Source organism: Aspergillus oryzae, chromosome 7, assembly GCF_000184455.2.
Source record: "Aspergillus oryzae RIB40 DNA, chromosome 7".
In the NCBI taxonomy this organism is placed as follows: domain Eukaryota; kingdom Fungi; phylum Ascomycota; class Eurotiomycetes; order Eurotiales; family Aspergillaceae; genus Aspergillus; species Aspergillus oryzae.
Window position 1 is genome coordinate 1,400,909 of NC_036441.1, and position 17,252 is coordinate 1,418,160.

At 46.5% G+C, this 17,252-nt stretch overlaps 5 protein-coding genes across 5 annotated transcripts; 4 read left to right on the plus strand and 1 right to left on the minus strand.

Moving 5' to 3' along the window:
- Positions 1–5,825: 5,825 nt before the first annotated feature.
- Positions 5,826–6,611, plus strand: AO090011000555 (SGNH/GDSL hydrolase family protein; the record flags this gene model as incomplete). The annotated part of the gene is made up of 1 exon (XM_023233005.1): positions 5,826–6,611. One exon carries the CDS (start codon positions 5,826–5,828, stop codon positions 6,609–6,611), a length of 786 nt encoding a protein of 261 aa, XP_023093550.1.
- Positions 6,612–7,010: 399 nt separating this feature from the next.
- On the minus strand, positions 7,011–7,505 carry AO090011000556 (uncharacterized protein; the record flags this gene model as incomplete). The annotated part of the gene is made up of 2 exons (XM_023233006.1): positions 7,011–7,170; positions 7,225–7,505. 2 exons carry the CDS (start codon positions 7,503–7,505, stop codon positions 7,011–7,013), a joined length of 441 nt encoding a protein of 146 aa, XP_023093551.1.
- Positions 7,506–8,583: 1,078 nt separating this feature from the next.
- Positions 8,584–9,471, plus strand: AO090011000557 (arginase family protein; the record flags this gene model as incomplete). The annotated part of the gene is made up of 1 exon (XM_001826121.1): positions 8,584–9,471. The coding sequence occupies one exon, from the start codon at positions 8,584–8,586 to the stop codon at positions 9,469–9,471; it is 888 nt and encodes a 295-aa protein (XP_001826173.1).
- A 336-nt stretch (positions 9,472–9,807) lies between these two features.
- On the plus strand, positions 9,808–11,895 carry AO090011000558 (HET domain-containing protein; the record flags this gene model as incomplete). Its single annotated transcript, XM_023233007.1, has 1 exon — positions 9,808–11,895. One exon carries the CDS (start codon positions 9,808–9,810, stop codon positions 11,893–11,895), a length of 2,088 nt encoding a protein of 695 aa, XP_023093552.1.
- Positions 11,896–12,261: 366 nt separating this feature from the next.
- On the plus strand, positions 12,262–16,863 carry AO090011000559 (DNA-directed DNA polymerase alpha catalytic subunit POL1; the record flags this gene model as incomplete). Its single annotated transcript, XM_023233008.1, has 5 exons — positions 12,262–12,642; positions 12,700–14,418; positions 14,470–15,058; positions 15,134–15,822; positions 15,880–16,863. The coding sequence occupies 5 exons, from the start codon at positions 12,262–12,264 to the stop codon at positions 16,861–16,863; spliced, it is 4,362 nt and encodes a 1,453-aa protein (XP_023093553.1).
- Between the last annotated feature and the right edge of the window lie 389 nt (positions 16,864–17,252).

Below are 17,252 nucleotides of genomic sequence, written 5' to 3' on the forward strand. Positions count from 1 at the left end.
CTCAGATTGGATACTTGATATCTATCAACCCTGAGATGTTACAGGATTCCGATAGGTTACCAGCAAAGTAAAGAAACGAGGTCGGGGGTCAATTGCCCTAGCAAGATATCGCGTTTCTCCATTATGCATGAGAAACAGAAGATAGTACTACTCCAACGTTCGTAGGACGTACAACAACAGTAGATGCTACCTTGCCTACTAAAGAACGCATAACGCTGATGATCCGAAGTCACGTTCAACTAGATTAGTTTTCCAGACAAGTCGACTCCCCTATCTTCAGACAACAGCCGGCGCCGAAGAAAACGAAATTCATCAAAAATAAAATAAAAAGGTTTCGGGAAGTTGTCCTCGATAGGGAAGGCATGCGCAAGGTAGGAGAAAATAGGAACGCGAGAAATGCAAGGCTCCAGTCTGGGAAAGGTTCTCCTCTGGGCAAGCCAGACGGATGCAAGTTGATTGGCGTCGTAACTGGGCCGTACCCCGCGCAGGCGGAACCCAGACAACATCCACTGCCGGTGAAGGACAAGAAGTCAAGAGTCTCCTGGTTGTCTCCTGGTTGGTGCCAAAGCTTGATAACTCCTGTCGAAACCAAGGTTGTGATTATCTTGATATTAAATCATCCCTATTCTTGTTATTACTATTATTCGATTTGATTTTATAAAAGGAAAAAGGAAATAGAAAATACAAAATACAAAATACAATATGATCATTACTTTCGACGTGATTATTGCTCAATGCGTCCCACGGTAGAGCCATTGTACTTAGCAAATAATTCCAATCATGCGATATGAGCACCACGGTGGGTCCTGGAAGTCAATAGATGTGGTGGATTAATAACTGATATCAATATGGAATACAGGCCAGTACTCCCCTTTGGCATGTCCATAGACTCCATACACGCGCAGGATATCTCAAAATAAAATGGCAAGGCGTTTTTGCAGACGGAGTAGGGTATGCTCTGTTTTCCGAAGCGTTATCGGACATTATAATTTACTACACCTTGGGGCCGGCTAAAGACTGTTGCCCACCAGGAACTCGGTTCTTAATTTTACCATTTTGATCGAATTACAGATTGGAGCTCCTTTGATTCCCCAGATGTACGGGGTAATATTTATTATACTACTACCACCAGTACCATCCAACTGTCCCTCAATAAGCCGCAAGGTGTTTCGGATGCTGGCCGGTAACCATACTCGGAGTAGGTTGATGGACGCCTGTCGATCCGGGTTAAGACACCCCCTTTTTACTCCGTACGCTGGCTTCAATTTAGTCCCAAGGTAGCTAATCCATATCCATCTGCCATGCCTTCGGGAAGCCAATGAACAATGGCATTTCTGATCTTTACTCCGGAGTGGTGGAAAGCAAATCAGTGACAGCTGACAAAGAAAAGCCCTAAGATCACGGAATCAGCAACAGGACATCGGCTATCTGGCGTACCATATAGAATGAGAAAATGGTGTTGGGATAGTCGCGCTTGTAATATACCTGTATTATTTACAACCAGGGTGACCCACCTTGACAACACAGCAGAGCTCATCCGCCCCTCATAGTATTACCTTTTTTTTTTTCTGTTTTTTCTTTTTTGGCTCTAGCATGGGACATTATATGCACATGAAAGGGGCTAAGTTGCAATTCCGGGTATGATGTAGTATGTACGTTTTTGGTTGATGGCTGACAGTTGCAGTGGATGCCCCTGCCATCGAATTTTCTTATTTACCCTTCTAGACTTTTTAATTGTCCGCAATATGACTACTGTACGGAGTAACTGCACTTGCTGCAATGCTTACGACAGATTGTCAATGCCTTAGGAGCACTATATTAGTACAAGCGATAGGCTATGGTGTTATCGCGTCCGTGTCCAGGCTACTTTGGTGCTTTCCCCACGTGGGCCTAGGGAGCTGTAGGTAGCAGCTGTATTTGGTCTGTAGCGTCTACCTCGCTCTGTGTAGACCAATTTTCAATGTCTAGTATTTTTAATCGGATATACATACTAAATGGCTGCTATAGGGGATTTCTCTAGGTACCATCCACTCTGTACTGCTACTTACTTAGGCAGTCATTCAAAACATGGCATACATTTTTATCACGTAATTGGTTAAGGAGATAAAAGAAAAACTGGATAATACCATGTACTCATTACTCCGTATTTTGCGCTTTTTTTATTATTCATTCAATCTTTTTTTTGCCCCCTTTTCCCGACTGCAACACTCCAAAATCAAATTTAATAATGGGCAGCTGACATTATCCAATAAAGGCGGGGGGTAAACAAAAATTTTATTGGACGACAGAATCAAATGATCCCCATTCTCGCACAGTGTATGAGAAAAGAAAAAATAAAAAAAGGTTAGTCTTCTATCATAGGTTGAATGGAACTGCCGTATATTATGCCTAAGCCGTATATTAACAGCGAAATTGTTCCAACATTTTACCGAGGAATGTGTTTCTGTACGGGGGACCGCGTGCCAGCCATCAGATATTATTTAGGGTACACGGAAAGACCACCAACACCGCTTTTGCGGTTCACACCTCCGACTTTAGTTCTGTGGAGTATATGGTTTAGAATGGGACCATGGTTATGGTTATTATTGTAATTATTTTAAGAAAGGCCGCCTTTGACTCCCGCTCCTAACTCAAAAGTCAAAAATTCGACGATGTATGGGAACCAGTGAGCGTGCCGACAAAATTGATTAAATCTGGGACGAGATTGACAACTAAGTAGGCTACTAAACTGAAGGTAGCATTGTTGGATGTTGTCCACTGGTCCGCGGTAAAAGTACTTGTGTAGGTAGTAGGTACAGAGTACAGAACATCCATACTCCGTACTCTTCTGCCAACTCGCACTGCAGTTGTCCTCGGTAAATGGCTATTACGATGGTTGCACCCAATCGACACCCATCAGTAGCCACAGGAGATAATCGAAATGCGTACATTGCTACAAGAGTCTCAAGTACAGAAGGGACAATAGAAAATAAATAAAATAAAAATAAAAATACAACAATGACATTTAATCCCTCTGAGGTTCAACTCTCTCGGAATCAATTTAGTCAAAGCGGAGTCCTCCGTGTTCCATCCTCTTACCGAGATGGTCACTGGAGATCAAGATTCCTCCATAGGAGTTAGGACATCGCCGAATAATTGGCCCACAAGTGGGATACCGGAAAGTTTGTCTCACCCGTCCAAGTATTGCTCCATAAAACTCTCAAGATAAGCGCGTTGAGAGACCTTTACCCAGAATACTACCAAGTACTGTACCTATGCGTGCAGAAAGCACATCATTGTATCTCATTTCCATCACTAATCATAATATTAATCACGCCCAGGCAGAACAGTCCTAGGTCATATATGGCTCGCAAACGCATATTTAAAAGATGTATGTAATTCTGATATGCTAAGAATTTGTCAGCACTAAAACTCTCAAAAGGAAAATCATTTGGGAGTGCCAGACCTCGAAGGAAAGGACCCGCCAAGAAATATCATGATGATTAATTCTCGGACCAAGCACCGACGCCCCCACGGAGAACCAAAGAAGATATTAAATGCGGTGGAGCTTTCATGAGACCCGGACCTTGCACTTGACTTGGACAATATCGTCCAATGTTTGCATGAACCGCAGGAACTATACTGCAGAAGCAAATCATCATTTTAGGGCTCACAGCATTCTGGCGTCGACTGTCGCGATGTTACATGTTCCATGCATGTTCTACGGTAGCTCTAAGCGTTAAATCAAGTTTCCTGGACACCTAAGGTGTCTAGGTACGTGAGGCTTCTACCGGCGGTGTTGGTTGGTGTCATTTCTTATTACGTTAGTCTTAAGGGCAGGGCCAATTACCGTCGCCTCGCGATTCTAACCAGCGGAAAACCCGACTTCCGCGCATTGAACTAATTTTACTAAAGTTGGCGACTAACCGAAGGAAGTTAGAGTGAACCGGCCCCTTAACTATTCGGGCCACTGCCAATTGACTTCGGGATAGCACTAGCCATCTTTGGAATGGAACCGTATTCCTAAATCTGCATATGCCTCGGCGCTTGTAACTTGATATTGCGCTACGGTAATTGCGCTACTGTAATTACCGATGACTTACACACATCCATCCAACAATTACCACCCAGTTCAAGACCGGAGATAGACATGCAAAGGCGTTCAGACGATGATAAGAACGATATTAATAGGGGAGTTTCAATTGAAATGTTTTTCCATTGCAGCTATCATTGGCTACTCCTCCCCTCACGTCATGCTACTAGTGTTTTGATATCCCATAATTCCGAAAAGAATCATCTAACGTGCATGAATCTATCTGTCGTTATACCATAGTTCAATGTAAACACAACAGCTTGATTGACCCACCAAGTAGCACCAACGGCCTGTCTCGTTCCGCCGACAGCTTACGGCCGCGAGAGAGATACGCTTTGCGACTAACCCATCCAGTCAGGATTGACCTTCCTAAGTGGGTAAGGAACAGATATCGCGCCATAATCATGATCATGGATGGACATGTATGAGACTGACTCAGGTAAAGACATGAGGGTTTTTCACGGTCGGATGAGAAGAGGCCGCGATATGGGGAAGGTCCCAATGATTCACATCGAGTCGGCAAATGGCTCCTGCCAAATCCAGAATAACTTCCTGACGGACCTCATATCAATTGTTTCTTGACCCCTTTTCCGGTGTCCTTCTCCGATGTTTACCTTTTTACTCGGAGCACGTCGCGCGGAAGCGCGATATCTTCTTCTCCACAAAAACAACCGCTACGAAAGCATATTGATGATCTCGGCTACACTACGGAGTTCAGTAAACTACTCCGTACAGTCCATCCACTACGTCCTAACCCCCCACAGTTGAGCCTCCAATCCCCAGAAGGCTGATCAGAGCTCTTTTGCTCTATCGCTAAGAGATCGGCAAGTGCTCTTGGTCCTTTATACGGAATTGTGGATGGCATTATACGGAACCGCGGGTGGCTGTTCCGAAGCGTCGTGGAGCTTTAGCTCGATCGTTTGGCTAATCCTCGGAAAAAGTAGCGTCGTGCACACTCCATCCATTCTTTACCCCTAAGATCCGATAGAATGGGCAACTCGTACCTCGAACAACTGTTCGGCTCAATTGATCCGTGATCGATCACCAAGTAACATTTCCAGCTTCCTGGATATGCTGCAAGGGATCAGTTAGATCGTACGTCTGTTGATCAAAAAACTTTTTAGAGACGGAAAAATTACTTCCGTCAGACGCGAAATCGTGCTGGAATTCTCCGGTATACAAGTATATGCGGAGAAATATATATAAACGAATACGGCTTCAAGAGCCTGCGGCAATGTCCATGAAACCAATATGGTTTAATTCTCGATGCATTTATAAACCGAATAACGCTTATTCTGTCATTCTTTGCACCAACATCATTAGAAGCAGCGTCCCATAATGCGCTTCAAATCACATCTCCTGCTTACCACCGGTGCTTCCTTATCCGTAGCCCTTCCTTCGGGATTACCATCGCAAGGATTTGACTGGGATTCTATTCAGTACTTGTCCGTGCTTTGAGCCTGTCCTGTGCACTTGAAAGGAAGGCTTCCAACTGACTACCAGGCTCCCAGGCTTGCCTTCGGGGACTCGTATACATACATCCAGGGAACAGCAGGGCATCAGAACTATAGTTTCATCGGGGATCAACTGAATCTCGAATACGATGCTCAAACTCTGCTAACTAACAAGATTGTGCAAAATCAGGTTCGCAAACAGTATTCCTTGCTCATCCAATTCCACTGAATACTGATACCCATCACTGGCAGACCGCAACTGCAGAAGGTGGCCCGAATTGGGTTGAGTACCTAACAGGATGTGGCTTAGAAGAAGGGTTAACTTCTCCGTTAAGCTGTACAAGACAGCTGTGGGATTTTGCTTTCGCGGGGGCAGATATTTCCGTAGAACAGTACGCGAATGTTTGCTATTGCTTCCATTGTTCTCAACACGGCTAACATTCCACGCTGCTAGCACCCCTCTGCACCATAACTTCACCGTCTCACTTGTCAACCAGGTCGCGCAATACAGAGCATACGGCCACCCTGTTCTCAAAGACATAGTGGAGCCTTCAAGGGCGCTGGTTGCCATTTGGATCGGCATCAACGATATCAATGACAGCGCCAAATACGCCGTCCGTTTTCCTACGTTCTACAATGAGCTTATGGATATTCTTTTCGCCTCTGTCCGAGTCCTTCATTCGTTAGGATATCGCTCGTACCTGTTTATGAACCTTCCACCATTAGACCGAACACCAAGCAACCAGAAGACGACCAGTCCAAGTCCCAATGCGACCCAGGTTGCGTGGTTTAACAAAGCACTAGCACAACATGCGGGAAGCTTCGACAAACAGTACCCTGATACCAACGTGCTACTTTTCGACGCCAATTCGGTCCTAAACGATATGATGGACCAGCCAGCGCGGCATGGAATTACGAACACGACTAGCTTCTGCCCTGGCTACGATCAACCAGATATAGAATGGAACTATCGAGCTTATGGCTGCCCAATGCCCCTGGACACATATTTTTGGTTTAACTCTGGGCACTTGACTAGCCATGTGCACAAGTTACTCGCCAAAGCTCTGGAAAGCACCTTGAAATAAAGGAAATGAAAAGGACGAGATGAGGTTGAGATAGAGGTAAGATAGAAACCTAGTGAAGCCATGGAGAAGATGGTTGGGGAAGAGGAGAGGGGTAAAGGAAAGGTAAGACAAAGAGAGTCTATATGTATCCTGACGACGAATATGTGACTTTACGAAGGAAAATTAGCAAATGGACACATTAAGAGAGCTCACTATACAGTAACATTCAAAGTTGATATAACATAGACAGTCCTTGACACTGCTGTTGAATAAGAAAACGCCTTCTTTGCCTGAAATTTAGGCATTGCTTTTAGCCAGGCTGCCCTTCTATAGCGGTCATTAGCTTATATATCCCCGCGTTTAACGCTTCGTTTTGTCTTGGCTGTGACCGGTATCTCTAGGATGTTGACAGAAGAGAGCTTACCAGTGAAGAGGGTCATAGTGTAGTTTTCGAAGTTCAACAAAAGGGACATATCGTATTGCCTCTGGTAGCTCAGGTTCCTCTTGTCCATACCAGTAGGCAACCAAATGCCGGTCGCCTGTTGGCGAAGAATCAACATTCCAGCCGTAACCATGGATGCTGTGAAAAAAACCTTAGTTCTGGTGTATTCTGACGTTGCGGCAAAAGACTTACGACTCAATGCTTCGTAGCTTTTCTTTCACTGTGTTATCTATTGCCAGGTTGAAAATATCCTGGGCAAGCTCATCACTGACATGGCGGTCTTCAAATGCTTGGGGTACAAAGCACCGGATTGTGACTATGATTTTGATATATCCTCTTTCATCTCGCGATCCTGCTGATAATCTAAGTAAGGCATTGAGGTGTTCATCGCTTATATGAATGTTGGAGAGGAGTCTGTTTTGCCATGCCTCCTCTTCAGATGAGGGCTTTGAGCATGAGTCCAGTGAAGGCATTTTTCGCTGACAGATATATTATTCAAACTATATATTGGATATTGGGCTTGAAAGTTGGGATAAGCTCCCCTGATTTATAGTCTGTGATTTAAGAGAATACCGACTGCCAGATGTTGGCCTAAGTCGATTAGACAAGTATAGCGCGATTCTAGTCAAAGATATTTGTTGATGCATTGAGCATGAGATGAAAGAACTTTGTCTCTTGTGTGGCACCTCTCCTACAGCCACGTAGCTATGTTAGTTGATATATATAAAAGAGATGCTTACACAGAGACTCGTCTTTGTATAAAGCTTGTGTACGAAGCCCTAGTTGCTTTTTCCACGTTGGGTGTTTTCTTTATAAAATGAACCGCTTTCATCACCATCTCTTCCATGTCTTTCAGTCTAAGACTCTTCCCTTTCAAATAAGCAAAAACCACCCATGAATCTAGATTCAATTGACTGGGTCTTCTGAGGCATCTTCATACGTTTTCAAACGGGTCTCTCTGAGCGTCGAATGCACAGTACCGGTTACATATATATTTGAGTAAATATGGCTTCCAAGAGAACCTGACGAGTACATGCCGGCTATTTGGTGGATTTTTGAATTATCCCAGTGGATCGATCCAGTACATATCTGAAAACATCTCTCTCTCTCCCCTTTTTTTTTTTTTTTTTTTTTTTTTTTTTTTTTTTTTCTAGATATATAGCTCTGGTCTTGGTTGTCTCTAGGGATTTGTATGCTCTGGAGTGTCTTGGGGAAATAAGCTTGGAGAAATGCCTTTGGGGAAATCTCTCCACCACACCTTAGTCTTCCCCAACGCACAATCACTCCATTTCTGGTTTTCTCAGTCAAGTATTCAAATAGGGTTTCTTTTCTTTTAGTGTACAGTAGTACCCGGTGAATTAAGATAAGGAAGGAATAATCATAACTCCTGTTACTGATACACATAGAGTTGGGGTAAGCTTAAGAATCCCCCTGGAGAACATCAACGTCATTGGAGACGTCGGACACAAGTATAAAACCATAAAACCACAGATCTGACCATCACTAAAGAGTAACCAAACCAACAAACCACACCCCAAGAGAAAAAGAAAAATGCCAACCAACACCATAACCCTAATCATCTCACCTTACCACGTCGGCCTGCGGGATCACCGCGTAGGCAACGGCCCCCACCGCATCCAATCCCAGGGCTTAATCCCCACCCTCAAAGAACAGGGTCTCCAATTCCGCATCCACGAAATCCCCAGCGTGGACAACTTCGAAGGCGAGATCGGCCGAAGCTTCGAGATCCTCCGCCGGATTTCAGTCGCTGTCACAGAAGCCGTGGACAACAACACCTTCCCGTTAATTCTGGCGGGAAATTGCATGTCCAGCGCGGCGGTGGCTTGCGGCCTGAAGATCCACGATCTATCGTTTATTTACTTCGATGCTCATGATGACCTGGACTCACCGGATGTCAATGAAAATGGGTACTTTGATGCCATGGGTTTGTCCATGCTACGGGGTGAATCGTGGAAGACGTTAATGGGGACCGTGCCGAATTATAAGCCGTTTAGTTACGAGGACCGGTTTCTTTACTGTGGGTTGCGGGATCAGTCTGATGTGCAGCGGCAGAGGGTTGTTGAGGCCGGGATGAAGGCTGTTTGGGGGGAGACGGCGAGGAAGGTTGATTTTGTGGGTGAGTTGAGGACGCAGATGGAGGAGAGGTCGTATGGGTCTGCTCTTGTGCATCTGGATCTGGATGTCTTGGATGAGTCTTATGGGAAGGTTAATGATTATCCGTCGCCGGGAGGTTTGACGGAGGAGGATTTGGTGGCTTGTATGGATCTGGTGCCGAGGCTGTCTGAGCCTAGGTCTTTGACGGTGTGTTCGTTTGATCCGGATGTTGGGGATGGGGATACGATTGCTAGGATTGGGATTCGGGCGATCAGAGCTTTCGTGGGGGCTTTGTTAGAGACGGGGGTTCTGATTAGGGGTTGAGATGGAGTATGTGTCTAGAATGATTTGAAGTGCCTTTGTCAACGTTCGATAGAGGAGATATGTTTAACTCTTTGGCATCATTAAGTTCGATGCCAGCCAGATAGAAGATAAAACTAACTACCGATTAAATAGATATTGCCGGGTCGTGAGCTACGGTTCGTATACTTGGTTTATAGAATGATATAAAATAGTATACTAAAATAAGTATATTGATTTTCTATTGGTCGTCAAAGACAGCCTTCTTTCTACATGTCTTGCCAAGGGCGGGGTTTTCTAAGCGACGGTAGAATGAGCTTGATTAACTAAATTTATCATTCATCTTACCTTAAAAGAAGGATGTCTTCCTCGTCAGCTTCAGAGTGTCCGCTCTCTCCACTTCGAGAGAATAGAAACTACGGTGGGCTTTACTACCGTCCTATATCGGCCTTTGTTGAGAATGCGTCGATATGTGCCGATTGCAGTATACTGTTACAGGCCGTAGAAGTGATTAAACCAGGCTGGGTGAGAGAAAACTACAAGCATGGATTAGTGAATGTGGAGCGAGAAGGAGCAGACGACGACTTCGATCTGGTCGTGCCTACGATGACTCTGGGTATTCGGCCACCGAAGGAACTGAGGGATCCCTTCTCCAGAGAATTGCAGCATAGTTTCTCCTTCCATCTTCTACGACTGTCGACTAGCCCTGTCTACAGATCCTTTGATTTTCGTGCCGTGCGCTTTGTGGGGCAAGCACTTTCTCAGTCTCTGGAGGTTAGCAAAGACTCAGGCTCCTCGGCTGCTTTTAATCGCGCCAGACAATGGCTCTCACATTGCGTGCAGCATGATCAAGCTTGCCAGCCCCCGGACACAGAATTTATGCCTCGGCGCCTGGTGAACGTAGGCTCGTGGGATGGATCCCGGGAACCTTTCTTGTTTGAGCCCACGACACCGGTAATTTATGCCTGTCTCAGCTACTGCTGGGGAATCGATATCGACCGGGTAATGAAAACGACAACCGATAACATTCATTCCCACTATCAGAGACTCGAGCTAGCACAATTGCCGGCGGCCATCCAAGATGCCATCGCCGTTTGTCGTGCTCTCAAGATCCCCAACCTCTGGGTTGACTCCCTGTGTATCATTCAGGATGATAAGGTTGCCTGGTTGCACGATGCGTCGACCATGCATGACGTGTACCACAATTCCCATCTAACAATTGCGGTCATGGAGCCAAATTCGTGTAAATTGAGGTTCCTAGGGAAACAGCAGTTCGGCGACCATAGCTGGCAGAGATTATTTTGCCCTACCCTACCAGATTTGCCAGAAGATACATCTACAGAGCTGTTGATGCGACCGGGTAAATTCAAGCCCCGATCCGATACTGAGCGATCCTCCCTGGATAAGCGAGGCTGGTGTCTGCAAGAATCACTTTTGCCCAACCGTCGGCTCTGTTACGACGGCAAGGAAATGATCTGGGAATGTCTATGTCGCCAGGTCTGCGAGTGTGGACATGTGGTCGAGCCACAGATTCCACGTAATACCAGTAAAGATTATGGCAAGCTTGGAACGACACTCAAAACCCACCTCCCAGAGGCAGAGCCTCCATTCGATAGAATGAACGGATTCCGCTTCAGGCATTGCTCGCCGTCCATGATGCCATATTTCGGATGGAGGGACCTTGCAACCGACTATTCCCATCGCTCGCTCAGCAAAAGATATGACGCGCTGCGGGCCATTTCGGCATTGGCCAAAATGGTTCAAAAACGGCTACCCGAGAAAGACGGATTGTCTGACGAGTATGTGGCTGGGTTATGGAAGGGCGAGCTCCATTTCGATTTGTCATGGGAAGTCAAGCCAGTCGATGCCCATGACGTGCCTCCATCTACTGGCCTTGAAGACGATAACGAGACCAGTTATCGTATCCCAAGCTGGTCATGGGCCTCTGTGGGGAAACCAATTACCTACTCTTTTACTGACGCTTTTCGAATCTGGAAATATGAGCCCGAAGTCATCGATAGATGTCAGATAAAGGTGATTGATTGCAAAAGAGAGGTGCCAGAAGATCCGACCAGTGCTGTTATCGGGGGTTCCCTTGTTCTACAGGGTGCTTTTGCCCCCGTAAAGCTTGTGAATGAGAACGAGAGAAAAGTTGCATATGTACAGTCTCCAGGCGCGCAGACCTTACCGATCTCTCTAGACTCGCCGGCCCTGGTCGCCAATGGAGACGATCAATATTACTGCTTCAAATTGTTCACACTTGTGGGTTATAATTACGATCAATTTGCGATGGGCCCAGAGACAAGATTTCTTGTTCTGAAGAGATCCACATATAAGGAGGGTGCTTTTGAAAGGATCGGCACTGGTGTTTGGGATGATAACTTTGGGGGGAAGAGGCCGTGTCCTTTGTTTGTAGATGTCGAACCTGTTGCAGTTGAGATGGTATAGTTGTATCATGAAACAGATAGTCTTCTTGAAATTTGGTGATTTGAGGCAGATCAGAATATAAAAGAGCGTATAGGATCAGACATATCTACATCAATCAATACTGTTATAGTGTAGTCCCTGAGCTCGCGGAGGTAAAGCAGATGGAACTAACCACTAACGGTAATGGAAAAACCACTTAACGGCGATTGGGCGGTGAGCGCGTACATCTCGCGTTCCGCTCACGCGTTGTCTCCGCGACGCCCGCCTTTGAACCACTAGACCCTTTCTCTAATTCACACCGCGGTATCCTCTGCGGAAATCAATTGAATCCACGAGAAAAAGGTGTTTAATGGACGCCAATTCTTAGGGATCTTCTATTGTGGCGCCATGGCATCTGCCCGAGCAAAGTTGGCGGAGTTGCGTGCTCTGCGCGCTTCAGGAAAGAAACGTATATCGACGTATGAAGTTGAAGAACAGGACGATATCTACGAGGAGGTCGACGACGAAGGCTACAAGAAGATTATCCGCAACCGGCTTGACGAGGACGATTTCGTTGTGGACGATAATGGCGAAGGATATGCCGACGACGGTCGAGAGGACTGGACGGTAGACTACCATGACAGCGAGAGCGACGACGGCGATTTACCTGCCAATGGCAAGGCTGCTAAAAGGAAACGTGAGGAAGATAAGCAGAGAAAGGAGAAAATCAATAATGGCATATCCAAGTATTTCAACAAGGGGAGCGGCGCATCTGCCCCGAAGCCGAAAGTGAGTGCGACACCGCAATATTCTGAAGTTTATATCATGTCTAATATGTTCGCTTAGCCGGTCGCTACTGCCGAAGATGAAGCATTCATGGCTGATCTCCTTGGTGAAGTTGATACCAACGTTGTCTCGAATCATGTCCCAACACAAAATGTGATCAAGTCTGAAACTCGACGCAAAGTTCGGGTCCTTTCCCCTCCTTTGTCCCATAGACCACGTCCGCAGAAGAAACAGACGAAAGATGAGAACAGCGACCCGATGTCGCCGATTGGCCAGAAGCCGGACCTGGACCTTGATAACGATGACGGGCCTCTCCCGGTGGCAGACGATGACGACGTTCCCATGAGCGACCCCATGCCGTCATCTCCCGTCAGCAAGGCCGTTGAAAGGAAAACGGCTATTACTGTAAAAACGGAGGACCCCGACGAAGAAGACAATGATTTGATGGAAATCGCAGAGGTCACCGGGCAACACGAGGCTAAGACGACAAGCGTCAACATGGCCGGAAGTCGGCCACCACCCAAGATCAAAAAAGAGGCCTATACCACCCCTGCGAACTCTTCTCCAGTGAAAGCGATGCCAGATGTTGCAAATGCTTCGTGGAATGATGTGAGGAACAAGCTGAATGTCCTCAGTAGCCCAGCATCGGAAACGCGGACGTTCGGAAAACTACGTGCGCAAGATGTTGTGGAGGATGATGGAAGCCTGCGTATGTTTTGGATAGACTTTACCGAAGTCAATGGCAGCCTCTGCTTATTCGGAAAGGTTAGAAATAAGCAGACTGGAAACTACGCGAGCGCATTCGTCAAGGTCGACAATATCCTACGAAAACTCTATTTCCTTCCACGAGAGTATAGACATAAGCATGGCCGGGACACGGACGAAGAAGTGGATATGGAAGACGTCTATAACGAAGTTGATGGTATGATGTCGAGACTCAAGGTTGGGATGCACAAGATCAAGCCATGCACAAGAAAGTATGCTTTTGAGATGCCCGGCGTTCCCAAGGAGACCGAATACTTGAAGTTGCTATACCCGTATGATAAGCCCGCTCTGCCCATGGAGACCAAGGGAGAGACCTTCTCTCATGTCTTCGGTACCAACACCTCCTTGTTCGAGCAGTTCGTTCTTTGGAAGAACATCATGGGACCCTGTTGGCTCAGGTTTGAAGGAGCAGACTTTTCTGCTGTTAACAACGCCTCATGGTGCAAGTTCGAATGCCAAGTCTCGAAACCAGCGCTTATTTCTCCAGTTCCAGACTCTGAGAACTTAGAGGCACCTCCTCTCACTTTGATGAGTCTTGCCTTCAGGACGCAATTGAACGTGAAAGAAAATAAACAAGAGATATTAATCGCAAGCGCCCGAGTGTACGAAAATGTTTCTCTTACGGACACAACACCCCCAGAGAAGCTTCCTTGCAAGACTTTCACGGTGATGCGACCTGTGGGTTCATCATACCCCATGCATTTCGAAGCTGAAACCAAGAGGCAACGAGGCACGTATATCTTGGAGAGGAGCGAGCAATTCTTACTCAGTAAATTCTTGGCATTGTTTGAGAAAATGGATCCTGATGTTCTGATGGGACATCAGCTTCAAGAGGTTGACCTTAGCATCCTGCTCAACCGATTGAAGGAAAAAAAGACTCCTGGGTGGCATCGATTGGGCCGGCTGAAGCGTGGAGATTGGCCCAAAAATTTTAACAGGGGCGGAGGTTTCTTCGCCGAGAGACATCTCATTGCGGGAAGATTGATGTGTGATGTGGCCAACGACATGGGCAAGGTGAGTTCCTCAACATTTGGGTAGTATTGTGCTTGTACTGACAAGAAACAGTCCCTCATGATGAAATGCCAATCGTGGAGTCTGACAGAGATGTGCAATCTTTATCTTGGACCAGGTAATGTACGGCAGGAACTGGATGGCGAAGCAGCATTGAAAACTTGGGCTACCACCAAAGATGGCCTAATGAACTTCGTGAACCATTGCGACACTGATACCTATTTTGTTGCCGCATTGGTGCTGCGACTTCAAATGCTGCCTCTGACTAAAGTGCTTACCAATATTGCTGGTAATTCTTGGGCACGTACCCTTAGTGGTACACGAGCCGAGCGTAACGAGTACATTCTACTCCATGAGTTCCACCGGAATAAGTATATCTGTCCTGATAAGTACTCTGCCAAGCTACAGAAAGCAGAAGTAAAACTACAGGATGGCGATGACGATGACGCCACGGACAAGAAAAAGAAAGACAAGTACAAAGGTGGTCTCGTTTTCGAACCTGAGAAAGGCCTCTACGATCGGTTCGTTCTTGTGATGGACTTTAACAGTTTGTACCCGAGTATCATCCAAGAATACAACATCTGCTTCACAACAGTGGAGCGGACTGCAACCGTAAGGGTCTTTGCTGAAAAGTCTTGTGGTAGTATATGCTGACATGATCTATAGGCTGAAAACGAGAATGAAGAGAAAGTACCAGAAGTTCCTACCTCGGATCAAGAACAGGGAATCCTCCCACGGCTTATTGCTACACTTGTCGGCCGTCGACGAGAGGTGAAAAAGTTAATGAAAGACAAACGCGCAACACCTGAACAGCTTGCACTGTGGGATACGAAACAATTGGCCTTCAAGCTGACTGCTAACTCTATGTATGGATGTTTGGGTTACACTCAGAGTCGCTTCTATGCTCGTCCCCTGGCCATGCTTACCACGTTCAAAGGTCGTGAGATTTTAAGAAGCACAAAGGAACTGGCAGAATCGAAGCAGTTGAGGGTCATTTACGGTGATACCGACTCCGTCATGATCAACACCAATATGGATACGCTAAGCGACGCGCTGAAGGTCGGAGAGGAATTCAAGAAATCTGTGAATGAAAGATACCGGCTTTTAGAAATCGATATTGACAATATCTTCCGTCGGCTGCTATTGCATGCCAAAAAGAAATACGCCGCTATAAACATGACGGAGATGGATGGCAAATATGTGGACAAGTTGGAAGTCAAGGGTTTGGACATGAAGAGGCGTGAATACTGCGCCCTGTCAAAGGAGGTGTCTCAGAGGCTCTTGAATGAGGTTCTCTCCGGCGAAGACCAAGAGATCGTCCTCAATCGGGTCCATGACTATCTACGTGACTTGGCCGGGAAGATGCGAGAATTCGCCGTTCCCGTCCAGAAATATGTCATTTACACTGTACGTCATGTCCCTGTATGTTGAAGTGAATGAATGAGGCGCTAATACTCCCTGCAGAAACTCTCTAAACGACCGGAAGAATATCCTAACAAGGAGACGATGCCGCCTGTTCAGGTTGCCCTCCGGGAGCTTGCCCGCGGCAAGTCAGTCCGGCCAAACGATGTTATCTCGTACATTGTGACAAGTGGTGATTCTGAAACATCCTCCCTTGCGCCAGCAAAGCGCTCGTACACACTTCAGGATGTGATGAAACCCGATTCAGGGCTCAACCCTGATATTGAATTCTACCTCTTGAAGCAGATTTTCCCTCCTATTGAGCGTCTGTGTGCTCCAATTCCCGGAACTGATGCGGTTCGACTGGCCGAGTGCCTGGGTCTGGACGTCCGCAAGTATCAAATCAATACTTCTAGCGGTGGAAACCAGCAGAACACGGACATCTTCCCGCTGGAGTCACAAATTCCGGATTCTGTTCGCTTTGAAACTGCCGCAAGACTAACGCTGACATGTCGGTCCTGTAAAGAGAAATCAGTTTTCGAAGGGCTTGCAGCATCATCCCACATGTGCAACGCCAATGGCCTTTTCTGTCCGAATACTGCTTGCCAAAAACAGTTTACTGTTTTGACAATCATCGCACAGCTGGAAAGCCAAATCCGGGCCCAAACTTCCAAGTACTACGAGGGCTGGCTTGTCTGTGATGACTCCGCGTGCGGTAACCGAACGCGGCAGATGAGTGTTTACGGGCATAGATGCCTGGGTCCCCGGGGCCACGCTGAAGGCTGTCTTGGTCGGATGTCCTACGAATACTCAGAGAAGCAACTTTACAACCAGTTGCTGTACTTTGCTGGACTCTGGGATGTGGATAAGGCGCGGGTCGCCGCAGAGAAGGAAGCCAGTGGGGAGAAGAAAGACAGTGTCGTTGCTCTTGCTTCGTTTAACCGCGCACGGTTTGAGACGGTTAAAGGCGTGGTGGACGCGTATCTAAAGAAGTGCGGGCGGCAATGGGTTGAAATGGACAGTCTGTTCCGGTTCATGCTACCGTAGACTTCACGCAAGGGATATTAATCGACTGGCATCTGTATATAGTCTGCATGTTTTGGATGGTTCGGGTCTGTTGTTTCTATCACTGCGGATAGCGCAATTGGTTTTATGTTTGGGATGATGGGATGAGGGTTATAAACATCAATGATAAGTTCTGAAATGTCTGCCATTTTCACATGAATGTATAGGCACATAGTTTAATTCCAATATGAAAAGTACGTATCTTGAAGTCTCGCTCTATCTTATCGTAATTTGGGATAAATGATATCAAATGCCCCACACCCCGCCAAATAACTTCTTTGCCGCACTTCCGCCGGCTGTTGAACCAATTACTAAGACATATCACCTCTGTCCATCTCCATCGGTGGATGTTTTGTGATCTCACTGGGTAA